The sequence below is a fragment of the Falco biarmicus genome, chromosome 3 (genome assembly GCF_023638135.1).
Source record: "Falco biarmicus isolate bFalBia1 chromosome 3, bFalBia1.pri, whole genome shotgun sequence".
Classification (NCBI taxonomy): domain Eukaryota; kingdom Metazoa; phylum Chordata; class Aves; order Falconiformes; family Falconidae; genus Falco; species Falco biarmicus.
Genome location: NC_079290.1, coordinates 55834009 through 55851185, shown reverse-complemented (window position 1 = coordinate 55851185; position 17177 = coordinate 55834009). Strand labels below are relative to the sequence as shown.

Sequence of the window (17177 nt, the reverse complement as noted above, 5' to 3'; positions counted from 1 at the left end):
TAAGCACAGAGGAAAGGGAGACCTAGTTAGTGAAGAATAAAGCAAAGAAAGCATTGGGTACCTTGTCCACAACTGCTGTCACTGGATCACCAGCCCCATTTAGCAGAGTGCCTACATTTTTCTTGTTCAGCATTTTACTGTTAACGGGGTGGCTGAAGTTCTTCACGTTGTTCTTGTGTCCTTTACGAGCATCAGTTGTAGGTGACCTTTGGTTTTCTTAACATCATACTTATGTGGTCAGACAACATTTCTAAATTCCTCCTTTGTAGCCTGTCCCTTTTTCAAACTCCTCCACACTGCCTTTTTGCGTTGTAGCTTCCCTGGTTAGCCAGTGTCCTCATATATCTACTTGTTTTCTTGAAAATTGGAATGGGCTTTTCTTGTGCATAGAGACTGCTGTCCTTACAGGTCTGCAGGTTCCCTGAGCTCATTTGCTCTCAGACCTGCTTCCCATGGGATCCCACCTACCACTTTCCTGAATAAGCCAAAGTCTGCTCACCTGAAGTCTGTGGTCTGTACTGCTACTCTCCATCCTCACCCCCTTTAGGATCTTAAACCCCACTAACTCATAGTTGCTACAGCCAAGGCTGCCATAGGTCACACATACCTAACCAGCTCCTCTTCACCAGCGAAGGGCTGATGGAGCTGTGTGTTGCCCCTGCCAGCCCATTCAGTACTTGTGTCAGAAAGTTCTCCCTGACACTCTGCAGGGATTGTTGACTGCTTGTACCTGCCACGCTGCCCTTCCAGCAGATGTCATGAACACAGAAGTCCTACACAAGAAACAGGGTCTATGATCCAGAGGCTTCCTTGACTTGCTTAAAGATGACTACTTCATCTCCCTCACCCTGATCTGGCTGCTCTGCAACACACTCCTGCCACTCTGTCACCCATATCACTGGACTTGTGACTGCACAAGGAGCTCTAGCTCCTCCTGGGTGTTTCCTCAGCTGCATTTGTGCATGTGCACCTGAGGCAGCTGCCTGTTTGCCACATTTTATCGTTCCTGAGGCCTCTTCTGTTCCTGTTGCCCCATACCTTTTGCTTTAATTACTCTTTATGATGTATTTCCCTTTGTTCCCTAAGTCAGGATCAGAGCACTGCAGCCTCTCCTCCGCACATCTTGTCCACCCTCTCTTGCTTTGTTTCTTGCCCTACATCTTCTCAAGCACCCATCACTGTGGCTGCAGTCCAAAAAGCTGGTCGTGGGGTGTGCCGTGGTGTTACGGAGCTGGTGAGCTGCAGGCATGAGTCACAGCCAGGGCCTGCCAAATTCTGTGCACTCTTACCAAAAATAAATGAAATTGTGATGAGGAAGGGATATACCTTCTCAGCCCTGCAAAAGGCTATGGGTTTGGCACTTTGTGGAGTGGAAGCTTACCTGGAATTACTTGGGAAGTGGAGGATTAGATGGGCCACGCTTGTAAAGTCCTCCAAAGTCCAAGTATTTGGTTTGCTGTGCCTAGGGCTGGACTTGCTTGATTAGGATGAGTGGGACTTGCTTGATTAGGATGAGCTGAAAATGTATTGGTGATGCTTCTGCTATGCATAACGATTTAAAATGCTCTGTAACCAGCAGCATTAAGAAATACACATCTGCTCTTAACTGTAAAATTTAGTAAGTGGTATAGCAGCAAGTGCAACAATGCCTATATTTTACTGTAAGAGAAATAGAATTGTAATAATTTAAATCCTGTTGACCACTGGGGAAGTGAAAATGAGATCTGTTTTTAGCTTCAGCAGAATTCAATGTGTAAAAATGCTTACACAATGCAAAGTGCTTGACTGTTAGAAGAGTTGTTTTCAGACTAACTTTTCTGACCTCAATAGATAAGGATCAGCATTCAGGAGACAAACAGATAATTTATGTTGAAGTGTGCACTTGCTGCTGCTTATGCGGTGTCATTTTATAGATTTTGTTTTCAGGCCAATAGGTGCATTCAGATCAAAGAACATTAAAGACTTCAGGCCCTGGAAACTTGTGCTCTGTTATTTGGATACTGTGAATTTTTTTGGATGTGTCAATATTCAGCCCAGCCTACGAAAAGACTTGTCTCAGCCTTTTGGATAACTCTGCCAGATGCAATTTTCTCCCCAGGCTGAGCTGACCTGGATACGCAACATGCACAACAGCAGCGCCGAAACCCCGCACACAGCGGGCAGCTGTAACGTGACTTTGCCCACACAGCCCCCGAGCTCCGAGTTTTCGCTGGGCGTGTTGGTGCTGCTGGCTTTCCTCATGGTGTTGCTAGCTCTGGTCACCATCCTTGGGAACATCCTGGTGATCCTTGCTTTCATCATGGACAGGAACCTCAGGCACCGGAGTAACTATTTCTTCCTCAATCTTGCCATTTCTGACTTTGCAGTGGGTAAGTCACGGCTGTGGAGGCATGTCCTCTTGGTTTCCTTGGAATCTTAGGAGAAGCAACGGGGTTGATTTTCTGGGTGGTTTCTTCTAAGAGAGCTGTTTCCCGGCTGTGTGTCTAGGGGAAGAGTAAGGAATGGTGGAAGCTGCGTGAAGTGTTTTAGCAGCCTATAAGTTTTCACAAAGTGTGTTACAATGAAGATTATAACTAATATACGTATACATATCTGTTATGAGTTATAATGACAAATGCCTCCTTTTCCACATAAATACTTCTAATGTTGTTTCAGGAAAAATGAGCAATTTACTGTATGTGAGTACCAATCGAAGGGAAGAGGTTGTTTGCTAAAGTTTATGATTTACCTTTGCTCCTCCTGTAAGATTGTTCATCTCACACTTCAGAACATCCTTATATTTGACAGTGTAACTGTTCTTATTCAGCTATCTGTGGCATGTCCAGGTAAATTAATAACTTCTCCACACAGGGTATTACACTATGACAAAACATTTTACCACTATGACTTTTTACTGCCTTCAGCTCAATGCAGGTTATAGATCAAATGGATTGTTTGATGCCAGTAACAGCCTGCTGGCATCTTCCATCTATTTTCCTTATTAGTCCCCTCTTTCCAGTGCCATTGTAGAAGTCCAGGAGAGCTGGTGCCTGGAGGTGCCATGGGTCCAGTCCTGGTGGCTGGTGTCAGGCAAGGAGGTAGAAGCCTGACTGCCTTGTCAGCACTCCATCAGGGTTCAGGCCAGGGAAACAGCCAGTGCATCAGAGAAAGCCTGACAAGACCACGATCTTGTGGCAGATGTTCCAGCAAACATCTTGACTTGAGGCTAGCAAGGAGGTATTTCTGCACCCAAGGGCTTTCGTTTCAGGACAGTCACGGAAACCAGTGAATCACGTGGAGGAAAATAGCACTCATCAACCTACTCCACTTCTGGCAATACTGTCCCTGCTAACTGCTATTCCTTTGTCAGTGCTGTGTAGTGAAGTGCATTAGTTTAGTTTTAAAGATTTCCCTCCATTTATGTAATTTATAACCTGTGTGCCTAATTCTTGGGCTCGCTCCACGGGGCAGAAACCAAATGATGCGTGTGCTGGAGCCTTTGCTTTCCTGCTTCAGGCAGGCAATTTGCTAGAGCTGCCATTGCATTGCACAGGACTTCTGCAAAAGAATGTTTCTCCTAGTTATCTTACAGTTTACTCAAGAGATTTAAATGTCTACCTCCTCCATCAGTTCTTGTTTCTGGCTGGTGCCTTATAGAGTCTTAAATTCACCAAGAGGAAATGATTGGTATCGGTGTTATGCTGGCCTATAGACCATATAAATCTAAGACACTGCCTCTGGGATCAGTCAGAAAATGCTTTATTTTCTGAAGCTGCTGTGGTATTTTTTAAATTTCTTAGAAGGCTGTCATCTTTCCAGGCATGTGAATTGTGTCTTTTGCATCCACTGATTAGGAAAAAGGAGAATAGTTGCAAATATAAATGCTTAAAACCTGGTTTTTGCATCTGTATTCATAGCTAAAAGCAGTCATTACTTTTTGACATGGTGCCAAACATCAATCCCATTGAAGTTGATAAGAGCAGTAGCTGTCACCGGCGACTATGAAAAATGAATACTTTGTACAAAAGGATGTCGCCTGTATTTAAGGTGTATGTTAAAACAAGCCATCAGTATTGAAGGTTCTGTATGCTTTTCCCTGTTGACAAGACCGTCAGTGCATTGCCCAGAGATTTATTGTCAGTGGGCCGTATCAGCCTAGATATGCTTAGTAACTTCTAAGATCTTGATGGACATATTAAGAAAAGAATAATCTGAGGAGTTTAAAATGGATCTTGAAGCTGCATGTAGTTTTCTGTTTGTCTCTCATAGATCAGCATTTTCAGGAATGTAGTATCAGATATTGCACCATACCTTTGCAATCATATTAGTGGTAAAATGAAGAAGTTGCTGGCTTAAAAATAAACCACAAACATGACTTTCTTATAAAAGTACTTCAGTGGAAGTCCTTTTTGACAAAAAAACAAACATAACAAACCAAAATATAGTTCTGGAGTTAATCTCAGCTGGAGAACAAACATGAGATTAAAACAGCTGGGGAAGGGGAGAGGGTTTCGTACCTCTGCTGTGTCTGCTCTGACACTGGTACAAGATGTTTCCAGACACCATGCAGAGTGTCTGTCCTGGTTTTGGCTGGGATAGAGTTATTTTTTTTTTCCTAGTAGCTGGTACAATGCTGTGTTTGGGATTTAGTATGAGAATAATGTCAATTGCTTTTAGCTGTTGCTAAGTAGTATTTATATGAAGTCCAGGACTTCTCAGTTTCTCAGGCCCTGCCAGCGAGAGGGCTGGAGGGGCACACAAGCTGGGAGGGGACACAGCCAGGACAGCTGACCCCAACCCCAATATCCCATACCATATGATGTCATGCTCAGTATACATGGTTCAGTGTACTTATATATGTGTATACAGGGAAAGTTGGCCAGGGGGGCAGATCGGTGCTTGAGGACTGGCCGGGCATCAGTCAGTGGGTAATGAGCAATTGAATTGTACAATTGCTTGAGGTTTTGTTATTAAGTTTTATTCCCCTTTCTCTATTTGTTATCTCCCTTTTCATTACTTTCATTACTAGTAGTATTATATTTTACTTTTTTTCAGTTATTAAACAGTTCTTATCTCAATCCACGGGTTTTACCTTTTTCCAGCAGCTGCGTGGTACTGAGTTGCTGGCTGGGGTTAAACCATGACACTGTCCAACCTATTGCCTCTAGCTTACACACACTAACCGATCTCACAATAATAACCGACATTAGCAACATCTGTAGATGTGTTTTGGGGGAAATTCTAACACAGATAAAAAACTAGAGTATACAGTGATGAGGTTACATGTTAAAGTGCAACACAGTGCAAATATGCTGCAGCACTGATCATATACCTTTAGAGACTCTTAAGTTGGTTAGACTGCAGTTTTCTTCCTCAGCAGATCGTTCTTTGCTGATTTACCTTGAACTTATTCCCAATAATCAGTATATATAAATTCACTAAGATTTAATACATAAAGTCACTGTCAGATTTCATGAGAATGTAAGAATTCTGTACATAAATTACATATTCACCTTAATATATATATTTATTTTTTTAGCCAAGTACCAGAATAGTGTCTCTCTCTGCTTCCAGGAGTACCGTTAGCAATCTATATGAACCATATGGTGTCTTTGTGGTTGCTTTCCATAGGTGCGTTCTGCATGCCTCTCTACATCCCTTACAGCCTGACAGGGAAATGGCACTTGGGAAGAGGCCTGTGCAAGCTCTGGCTAGTTATGGACTATCTCCTGTGCACAGCTTCAGTGTTTAACATTGTTCTTATCAGCTATGACCGTTTCCTCTCCGTTACTAAAGCTGTAAGTACCCTGTTTATAGCTTCTCTGATTTTGTTGCAAGATCATTGGAGGGTTATATTCACCAACCATTCCCATGTTGGTGAGTAAAAGCCCAAATTTAATTGAGATAATAGCCCTCAAAAATATGCTGGTATGTGGAAATTATTAGATATTTGCAGCTAGATGTGGTGAGTATCCTGCACTGAGCATGCTCCAGCCCAGAGCCGGTCAAACAGGGCTGTTCTCACGACTGCTGCTGCAGGTTGGTGTTGTGCTACTGCTTGAGGGAAAGGAGGATGACGGGTGAAAAGGGTAAGGCAGGAGGCTGGTAAAAAGGGGCCAAGGAAAGAGGAAATTCAAAATAAGCTGGATTTGGGTTTGGACCTCAAATCAGGCATGGAAGGAAAAGGCAGTGGGGCTAGGGTAGTGACCTGAAACATGGTCCTGAATGGTCCTGGAGAAGATTGGGAGCAAGAACAAACAGGGCAGAGAGTAGGACAAGAAGCAGACTGCAGCGACTGTCTGTGGACATGTGGCAATAAACTCCCCTCAGGGCCTGGAACAGAACCCCAAACTTCAGATACACTTATGTCTCTGCTTTCTGCAGAGCATCCCACACACCATATGTGTGCTTTATCTCTTGGTTCATGCTAAGGATGGAGGCCAGCATTTCTCACTAGCCACACAGTTAGCTTGAGTGGCAGGGAAATGTCAGGGAGAGCTAAACATTCCTACCCCTTGGTGATGTATGAAAGTGTCAACATAATGTTGTATGAAAGAATTTAAATTTTATTTTTGTTAATTATAGTTATTTTTCTTCTAATAATCACCTTTTTATTACATTTTACTATTCTATGTTATTTTGTTTCATTTTAAGGAAAAATTCTGGGCAATCAAACACCAAAACATATCATATGTAAGAAACATTACACTGGAAAGCGAAAGATTCGGTATTTACAAAGCACAAAATTCAGAGCACAAATTAATTAAGACCTATGGGCATTTGTATGATAGTCCTTAATGACATTAACTCAACCTTTTGTTTTTTCAGTTGGATGTCTAAGCTCCCAGAATTACATGTTCACCCTGTCCTCCCGTGAAAGGGATGGAGCAGGATGTGAGATACTATGTATTTGTCTGTTTGCCACATGTAGTGGAAGATATGTACTGGCCCTGTAGTGGGGGGAAAAGGGATGATTTTGTGGTTTCATCAGCTAAAGGCTGCATTGCAGAGCTGGAATCTATTCCTACCTCCTCATGAAGTATGCAATAAATAATGTTCCCAAAGGGGGGTGTTAAATATGTGACACATTTTCTGTTGACCACTGTGAGGCATATAGTCCTACTTGTAAAATGCTGTAAAAAGCAATGCAGTTGTCATTGAATGAGAGTCATGCTCTGAAAAACTATACAATGTTAATTATTCTGGCACTTCAGGACCACAGGTGTCTCCAACAGGGCATACCAAATTATAGGTACTGATGGATGATCACATTTCATCACCTGGACCAGGACCCTAGCACAGTTACATTAGCCTATAGAGAGACACCCCTATGTTATGCCAACACCGATGAATTAAACATACTTGGATGAGCTTCAGCCGATCTGTGTATTTGCAGCTCTAAATTACCAGCACTCTGATGAGTTCCTCTCCTGCTGCTTTTCTTGGTTCTAAAACTTATCTACAGGTGTGACCACCTTCTTTTCTTCCTTCGCAGGTATCTTACAGAGCCCGGCAGGGAATAACATCCAACCCTGTCATCAAGATGGTGGCCACCTGGGTCTTTGCCTTCCTTCTCTACTGCCCAGCGATCCTCTTTTGGGAGCACGTGGCCGGACACAGCGTGGTAGCGCCGGATCAGTGCTACGCCGAGTTCTTTGACAACTGGTACTTTCTCTTGTGCGCGTCCACCCTGGAGTTCTTTGTGCCGCTGCTCTCGGTGACCTACTTCAACGTGCACATCTTCCACAGTATCCAGAGGCGCCAGCGGCACGGCAGCACGCAGGACTGTGAGCCTCCAAGGAGCAGCAGCTTGTCCTGGAGATTTTGCTTCTTGCCAAGGCCAGAAGCATCGTCTCAGTCGGAAGCAGAGGACAGTGTTTCGTCATTAAGAAGGTCATGGAGACCAGCAGTGATGGCTAACCGCCCATCTCCAACACAAACCAGCCCCACAGCTCTCAAAAAGGACTTTTCTGTTTCTTTCCGTTCAAGAACTGGGTCAAAACTGCAGCAGGACAAGAAAATAGCAAAGTCGCTTGCCATAATTGTGTGTGTGTTTGCCATTTGCTGGGCCCCGTACACTTTACTGATGATTATTCGTGGGGCCTGTCAAGGGAAGTGCATCCATAGCTCCTTGTATGAAACAACCTTTTGGCTTTTGTGGATCAATTCCTCTCTGAACCCATTTCTCTACCCTCTCTGTCATGTTAAATTTCGAATGGCTTTCATGAATATATTATGTCCCAAAAAGTTTGCAACATTGAGATTAGGTTCTTTCTAGAAGGAAAAATGAAAAAAAAAAAAAAAAAAGACTCAAGAGGAGCTGGATGAGGATGTAAGTAGCCACAGTTTGAAATCAGAATTAGTCTCTTCAAGGAAATTAGTTTGGTTAGAAAACCTAGATAAGCCTTCATGAAATATGTCCTCCTTCAGACAGACATGCAGGCTCAATTTTGTGTACTTTTTTCCAGCTATTTCAACGGGCCAGTTAAGGGATATTCCCTCTGTCTGTCTTTCCCTAGCAGTCAATCCACATTATCTTCATTCTGGTTGTTGAAGATACTATCGTCAATTGCAGTACAACTTACATTTATGTTCATGAGTGGTAGTAGTTAAAAATACAGTAAAGGTAGGTATTTGCCATAAGGTCAATAGTATTCTAAAATTATTATCTTCTCTATTGTATTTCTTTTGAATAGTTTGTAGTACATTCAGAAGAATTTTTTTCCTTATCGTAAAACATCCAGTTAAGCTATGACTTTCGTTGTCAGGCACATAGCAGGATTACTTCCTTTCACCAAGGATGTTCAGACATCAGGGGAATACAGGGACTATTTTAAAAACTCAAGTGAAGGTGTTCTCTGCTGAAGATGTTAATCATGGGACACAACATATGAACAGAAAATAACATAATGCAATGAAAACGTGAAAGGAATATATAACTTTTAAGAAAAAAAAACTTAGCGGGAAGAATCTCAATGTTGATATTTTTAAAGTTTTTAAATGTTAGGAAACACTGATGGGTAGTCAGCCTTTTGGGAATAAACTTGCCCAAGATTCAGGTATGAAGTGCTGAGGAAGAAGGTTCGTTCTTGAACAGGCAGATGGAAACATAAACATGAGTTCAGTGTCAGGAGAATGATGGCCAGGGACACAGCCCTTATTTGACTGTCTAATCACTAATAATAAACTGCATTATGACAAATACAGCAAGAAGAAGTACTTCTGTTGGCATCGTCTCCAGACAGACCAGATAATTTTCTAGCCCAACCTGTTCTTGTTCCACTGTCATACTCAGCTGTTGAGGTGAAAAGTTCTTTCCTTCTACAGACTCTAGCCCATCATAATTTCCTTTGATCTTTTTTTTTTTTTTCCCCTGATACATTTCTTTTTGGACTAGCAGAATCTAAAATGTAAACTTCTGAAACCTATGGTGTAACTGGGAGGTTTACAAAAGCATATTGGCTTTTCTACCTCCTCTCCAGTTTTCTCTGAATGCACTTCTGGTTTGTTATTTAAACTAGATGCAATCTTTTTAGGTGATGCCTAAACAGCACCTAGCATTATAGGATCTTGGCCAATGAGTTGGGCTTGTAATTGCTGCTAAAATTCAACAGATATATGCAAAGCAGGTCAGGACACAAAACACAGAAGTCCACTACACCCATCTGTTTTAAGTGCAGCGTGTATCGGTTTTACCCTGCAAAGCTTTTGTCATTCTTCTAAAATGCAACCTGTAGAGTCAGTAATGTTGAACATGTGCAAACAAATACTTTTGTGTCAGCTTTAAGAGCAAATAGCTCCTTAATGCTTTATAAGACATGCTTTTGATAGTGTTAGCGATAGAGAGTGAAAGATCTCATTCTGGTTAGCTTATCAAAAAGATACCTACAAATTTAACTCATTGCCTTGTGTAGATAAGGACACATACTCTTGTATCTATGACATGTTAGGGGTTTTTTATTGTTCCTTTTCCTTGCTCCCATCTTTTGCTTGCTTCTCATACCAGCCTGGTCTCTGCCAGAACTGGTTGGTACAGGCCAGAACAACAGCTGAATGCTGGCATCAACAGGGACTCCTTTTTAAACAGCCTGAGACCTCATGAAGTCTGCAGCAGTGCCCTGTGCAAGGCCTAGGAAAAGCAAGTTGAAGTAGTTGAACCAAGATGCCGAGCAGACACCAAGCTCCTCTGAGGAGCAGTGGAACATGTAATGCTGCCTCCATTTGGGCTTGTTAGAAGTTGACAGATAATTACTGTAACTGGACAGTGCTTTTTGATGTAAACTTGGTTTTGGGAGCATGGGCAGATATTTCAGTAATACCTCTGCCTTATTTCTGGCACCCTTTGCAACTGCACCGGGAAATAAGTTGGGAATCTAGTTGCACTTGTCTCCCTCACTCTCTGTGAGCTATTGTTGGTAGGAGAGAGAAGGAAGAAAGAAGCTGATGGGCAAGAAAAATGGATTGTTTTAGGTGAGGGGCTAGATTAGTTTTTTTTTATTCTCCTGATGTAGAAGTTATTTCCAGCAAAGAAAGACACAGGATCTCTCTACATTGTGCTCCTTATCCTTCAGCCAGGCAGCAGAAGTATTGGGAACTGTCAGAGGGAAGGTTTAGTCCAAGAAGGTTCTTGTGGACCATGAGTCCCTGTGGAATTTGCACAACTAAGCTGCACTACTGACCTAAGTGCTGATGACATAAAAGTCTCCTTACACCTGATCGGAGCTCATGGTCAGTGCAGGTCCTGCAAACCATGTCATGGGGTCCATGCTGATGAAAGGCATCACTAAGGGCGCTGGTTAGAGGGGAAAGTGATACTGCTGTCAGTTGCAAATTTCACTTCTCCCTTGGATTGACAGAACCGTAAGGGACTTTTCACATAGGCATCATTTGGTAATTGAAAGTGCCCAGGCAAGTTCCTGACTTTCTTACACATTAAAAAAAAAAAAAAACAAACAACTGTTTCAAATTACCAGAGTAAAACTTTACTTTGAAGTACAGAATTTACTTGAAAATTGCTATGAAAATGTGTAAAGAAAAAGCTTTTATAAACAAAATTCAGATGTGTGTCTAAGAGCAAAAGCTAAAGTTGAATAAACTGTCATGCTTTTTAGGAGGAATCTGTCTGAATTCTGGAGACATGGCTTTTTAGTTTAATTACTGAACAACAGCATAGTCATTCATAAAATATCTTCTTTGGGCTCTGACAAAAGAACTGATGAAGAACCTCTTGCTGAGCAAATCTTAGTCAAGGACAATTGAGTTTTATTGCTGTTTGTGTGAGGGCCTTGTGGGTGTCCAATAGTCCTTAACTGCCACAACCATCCTCAACTGGACTCCCACCCCTGACATCAACCTTGGGCGCTAGAGCACCGTTGGGCTGGGGTGGTCCTGGCTTGAGCTACATGGGTGCCTTTAGGCTGCTCTCAGCTCTGCCTTTTGCATCTTTTTTGACGTTTTGACTGGACTTCTGAGATTGGCCTTAGACCCAGCTTGTCACCTCCTGTTTGTGTCATGTTCTCCCCCAGCCATACCTGGGGAACTGAAGTCACCTATAGTGGCATAATCTGTGGTATCACTTGTCCCTCAGAAAAGGAATCACACGAGTAGAGCAAATCCAGTCTGATCAGGGGCTCCCCAGGAGGTTCTTAGCTCTGCCTGCCAAGCATCTTTTGTCCTTTTTTCCCCAAAACAATTCCAGATCCCACCCTTTCCTTTTATTTTTTTTATCAGTGCTATCCTAATACTTCATTGTTGTATCAGTCTTCCTTTCAACTGCATCCTTCAAAGCTGTTTTTTTTTTCCTTACAGTCTCCCCATTTCTCATATTCCTACAGTACCTGGTTTCCCATTTTGCATCAGGTAGTTCGTGTTCCTCCATATTGTTGTAGTGTCCATAGATTTGCTGTGACACATATTTCTGTGTGCCCTGCTTGAGAGTTCCCTAGGGATATTGGTACAGCTTTTCCACTAAATCTATCACAGACCTGTTCTCACTTACACCACCTTTTTCTTTCTCATTTCCTGTACCGTAAAAGCATCTTTCTTTTTAAGACATCTACACAGAGATTGAAAAACCTGTTGTTTAGCAGTCTAAGACAACTATAAATACCTCCTCTTACCTTATGCAAACTTTGCAAACTTCACCAGTCGTAGCCTAATTGCTGTTAGGCTGGTGTCATTCTGGGGTAGAACACAGGGTTCTTGCACATCATCGCTTCAGAACAGGTCTCATCCCTAGTATTTCTAAAATGACACTGCTGCCTTATCTCACAAATGCCAAAACCTAACAGCCTGTGTTCCCAACAAATACAAGCAATCATAGCTGATTCCTTTTGATGTTGTGGAGGTTCTGGCACAGTATTTTGTAAGGGTTTTGAAAACTTAGGTTAAACATGATGTAAAATGCAAAATTTTTATTCAAGACAAAGTGTTTAAAAAAATAATCGACCAAGATCAGAAATGAAGACACTTTAAGCAAAGAAACACAACATATGTATCCAGACCAGAAAAACCCAATTCCTCTTTGGTCTTGTTTTCTACTTGTGTGCATTTAATTTAAAAACAATGTTTTAATTGTAGTGTTAATGAAGTAGAGTTACACCCCTAGTGTAAATAGGGTGAAGTGTTCTATAGTAGAGTGGCTGGATTTGTATATGATAAAACTGGAACAGCATCATATGTTGAGAGAGGATGAAGGCAAAGTTCAATTTTTACTGTGCAGAATAGACTGCTTTCTTGAACAGAGGGGAAATGAAAAAAGAGACTATCTCCTTCCTTACATTACTAAATCTAGGTATTGCCCTCTCAAGACTTTTCCCTTCAAGCCTTTTTTTCAGGATCTTTTTACTATACTTCATGCTGTATCAAACTTTCTTGCCTTTAGATGTTTGCACAGTGCTCTGATCTTCGTTCGTTTGTGTACTCGTTTTCTTTCCCTGTTAAACAGCTCTGCCTGACGTTTGTATCTTGGGTGTGCTTTTATTTTGGTAGGAACTCTCCCTTATCACTCTATCTTTAAAGAAGAGCATTCGTTAGACCTATGAGTTGCAATGAGACTTAATATAACTAACAGTGACACTTCACTGATGTGCTTTCTCAAGCTATGGAAACATTAAAATATCAGCTGCTCCCTTTCCCTGTTTTCTGTAGGACAAGGTACAATGATTTGTTTGTCCTCTTCCCACTGGTGTCTCTTGGTCACCATACCTAGCTCTGACCCAGGAAGCCACACGACCTCCCCCTGAAGCTCACATTTCTCACTCCTAGGAAGGAGGACAGTCTCACTGCTGTGTACGTGCCTTGTAAAGCAGGAGGCCAGCTTTCCCCAACCATCTGCAGTGCCAACTAAATGAGAAGCTCCTCCAGAGGGTGATTTAGAGGAGGGGTCTGACTTAATCCCCTGAGACAGCAGTTGAGAGGGCCTGTTCATCCCCGGGTACACTTGTGAAGGCAGGTGCTGTGAGTGCATCTGCTGCTTTTCCTTATCATAGCTTCTCACAGAAGCCTTAGTTTTGGCATTTTCCTCTCGCTGTTCCAACTGAGATGCTCCTGCAGGTGTCACTAGTGCTACACGGTATTTTTAAACCTTGCAAATCCGTGGGTTTTTCAAAAGGTGCCATTAATACGCACAATCCTGTATGATATGAATATGACACCGGCATCTTTCTGCTAAAAATTACACCGAATGTGTTACATTGCATCTAATATTTACGAAAATGTTAGAGGAAGGACTTATTACCCTGGCAAAGAAAAGAAGATTTTAGTCATGCAGATAATCATAAATCAGTGCAGGACTTCTTCCTAAGTTGCCCTGCGCAGAAATCACCCTGTGCTCTGCATTTAAAGCAGAGCCTTACATCGCCTGTGGAAGAGGAGAGTCCTGCTGAGCTGGGAGCAAGTCCTCAGCCTTGGCTCATTGAAAAAATGTGCCCTCTCCTCTGATATAAAAGGCTTTGTTCTCACGATTTCTTTAAACTATTCTAACTGCGGAGTGCTGCTCTAAAAGCTGTCCCATCCCTCCTACCCGTCCTGCTGTGGCTGCTGCTCCCGGCCCCGCAGTCCTGCCCCACTGCTGGCCTGGGCGAGGGCTTGTGCAGCTGCACAGGACAGTCAGTCTGTAACAATTTTCTGTTTGATTGGTTAGTTTAGGGTGAATTTATCACACAAGCACAGAAGCACTAGCTGCTGGTGTAACAGAAGAGGTGACAGCTCTGCTTTTGTCAGCAGCTTGCTTTTGGGTCAGCTGAAAGCAGTGATGAAGGCTTTGGGTATCGGTACTTGGATATGTTTCTCAGTCGTTTTCTACAGATCAGAGCTTTAGCCTGGCTGTCTTGGTAAACCTCCAGCGACTTTAGCAAAGTTGCGCCCAACTAGAATGGAGTCAGACTTTGCCTGATCGGTATGGTAGACAACTTCAAGGGGATCTGCTCAGCTGGGCTTTTGGGGCAGAGGGGCTTCCCCAGAGGGACAGATCTCAGTTCCATTGCTTTCCCTGGCGTGCCAAGGGCCTTAGCAACTTTAGCTCTTTTGTATGGGGGAAACTGCCCGTAACTGTTGAAATTAGTGTGGTTTCCTGCTGAGACATTTACATTCAACTTATTCTGCTGCTTTTGACAGCTGACTGCAAGTACAGTCAGTCCTCACATATATACAAAGACAGTGTGTCAGTGCAAATGCCTGTGTTATAGGACATGAGCCAAATTAATTTCTGGAATAATGCCATGGAAGTTAATGGGTATAGCCTCTGGAGTTTAACTGTTTGCATTATTTGTATTTCAGTAACAATTTCTGGTGTATGCAGATCAATTAATTTCCAAATTGTTCTACTATTACTATTTCAGGCTAATTAACTGTCCGGCTTTTCTGGCATTATACTGACAAGCACACTGTTTATTTTCTGTTTTCTATCTGCGGGTTGTTCACACTGGTTCCCGTCAGAAAGCACTGGTTAGTTTTTTCATTATTATACACCAGGTTCCTTTGCTGTCTTCTGCCTGGGCAGCTGCCCCTTTGCACCAGACCACCGGGCTACGTGTATCCCGCCAGAAGCAAACAGCGCTGGCCTCTGACTCGCCTCCTTTGACAGCCTCACAGCTGGGGTTGCACCCTTCCTCTCCACCATGCCGGAGGAACAGGAAAGAGTCCTTTGAGGAGCTGTATGTAAATGCTTGTTGTGTTTGTTGGGGTTTTTTTATAAGGAATGGCAATATTATCTTTTGTAATATTCTTCCCACCTAATATGCAGGCTTATGTCTCCCTTGCTACTTGAACCTGTACATATAAGAGACTGAAGAAAGGAGAGTTTGAAACAAAATCGAGGCAAAAAGGAGCTTTAATTTCCTTCAGAGATTCTTGCCATGTCCAGAGCTTAGGCCCTGCTCTCTGTGCAAATTATTTCTTGTGAAGTCACTAGGCTTGTTGCTCCTTGGTATTGTGGGAGGGCACATAAGCACAGGGAGGAAAAGCAGGAGGCTTGGATTAAACTTACTGCAGCTTTTGAGCCTTAAAAGAGAGACCTGAACTCCATTAGGGAGCCAGCATGGAGAGCAAATCACCAAGGTATTAGACCTGCAAAAACATTTGATGCTGAGCTGAGGAGCCGCTTTGTCATTTAAAACATATAATAAACCCACGACCAACTCGGAGAGGGCAATGAGTTTTCAGATTGAGTCAAGGAGGTTTCTTCTGGTCCCTTGCTGAGCAGGACAGGGCTTATTAGGGAAAAAAACTCATGTCCAATTTGATTGGGCTCACAGGCTGAGATCAGTGGTTTTACTGACACTCGTATTGATAGGACTTTGGTTTTCCAGTGACACTGGGAGGTGGGAGGAGAATGACACCAAAACTGTAGCTCTGTTTGAGGGGTGTTTGTGTGCATTGTTCCTGCTGCACTGGGATGCTGGAGCCAGTACTATTGGTCAGCTCCAGGGGAGTTTTGCTACTCCTAATTCAGCAAAAATATTGTTTACTTTTTTTAACTTTTGACCTGGAATATTGAGCAATAAAATGCATTTTATGTACCAGTGCTCCAATGGATAAATATACATATTTTTTTGATGGATGAATAAAGGACACATAGACTAGCATATGTAGACTTCTGGCGCATCCGAATGTAACTTGTTGAATTGCTGTAGTTCTGCTTGAACCACACTGATCTTGAAAGGTAGAAAGGAAAAGCCTGAGCCGAATGGGGGATGTAAGGGAAAGTAAGTAGTTGCCTATTAAAACAGCAAACAGGCAAACCCCCTCTGGTTTAGGTAAAGATCTTGAGCTGTATCTGAATGTCTCTTCTCTCATAATTTCTTAGATGCTGTGAAGGACTAACTGAAGATCAGCTGAATCAATTACCACAGAGATACCTAGCAGACTTCTTTGGATGTATTTTTCATGAGAAATGGAACCAGCAGAACAACAGGTGTGATTCAGTGTTACGCTATATCTAGTTCTGTGCTGAAAAATATCTGACAGGTTAAATAAGGTCTCTCCCTGCCTTCCCCTCCCCTTCCCCTCCCTCTGCCCCCCAATTTGCTAGAATTTTAACTAAGGGCCTTTAAAAAATGATGCTAGTAACATGGGTGTAGTTTATTATATTGCTGGGTTTTAAAAAAATATTCCTGTAATTTTTTTCATGTCAGCTGTGTAAAGAAATATTCAGAGAGGGAAAAAAAGTGAGCTGGACTTTTGCACTGCTGATAATATCACAGCTTTACGGTCATGTCAGGGAGAGGGGACTACCTCACCCACAGTGGAGTAACTCAGCGTCTCTTGGCAGTGATTAGTATTCCTGGAGCAAGTCTGCTTATTCTTACACTTGAGGCCACAAGTGTTTGTGTAGGCTGTTGCCTCCTCTCCCTCTCCCTGGCCCTCCCAAAGCACAAATCACCAGTGTAAGAGCTCCCGTGCATGCTTTTTGGTGGACCTTGCGGTTAGGATCTTTTAATCTTGGATTGTCTCTCTTTCTTGTTTTAGGCAAGACTTTGCCTTGTCGCCTTTGACTGCCCTGCATAATTCCTGCCTCTCCTTGGCTTTTACCAGTTTAGATTTCTTAATTGAAAGGAAAGCTGCCACCATGGCACCTGAAGGGATGCTGGCTGAGCCTGTGGTGGGGAAGCAGCCTGCAAAAAGAAGTGCTATGCTTCAGACTGCTGCAGTGGATCTTGCCATCAGCTGTGTTCTGCTGACAGTCAGAGCACTTAGTA

At 42.7% G+C, this 17177-nt stretch overlaps 1 protein-coding gene across 1 annotated transcript; it reads left to right on the top strand.

Annotated features, from left to right (window-relative positions):
• The first annotated feature begins 1244 nt into the window (after nucleotides 1-1244).
• Nucleotides 1245-15998, top strand: LOC130146526 (histamine H3 receptor-like). Its single transcript, XM_056332742.1, has 3 exons — nucleotides 1245-2369; nucleotides 5611-5777; nucleotides 7475-15998. The coding sequence occupies exons 1-3, from the start codon at nucleotides 2081-2083 to the stop codon at nucleotides 8255-8257; spliced, it is 1239 nt and encodes a 412-aa protein (XP_056188717.1). The 5' UTR covers nucleotides 1245-2080; the 3' UTR covers nucleotides 8258-15998.
• The last annotated feature ends 1179 nt before the right edge of the window (nucleotides 15999-17177 follow it).

Coding starts and splice junctions, on each gene's coding strand:
- LOC130146526 (XM_056332742.1), top strand. CDS start 2,081: ATGCAATTTTCTCCCCAGGCTGAGCTGACCTGGATACGCAACATGCAC. Junction 2,370..5,610: donor CATTTCTGACTTTGCAGTGG/GTAAGTCACGGC, acceptor TGCTTTCCATAG/GTGCGTTCTGCATGCCTCTC. Junction 5,778..7,474: donor TCCTCTCCGTTACTAAAGCT/GTAAGTACCCTG, acceptor CTTCCTTCGCAG/GTATCTTACAGAGCCCGGCA.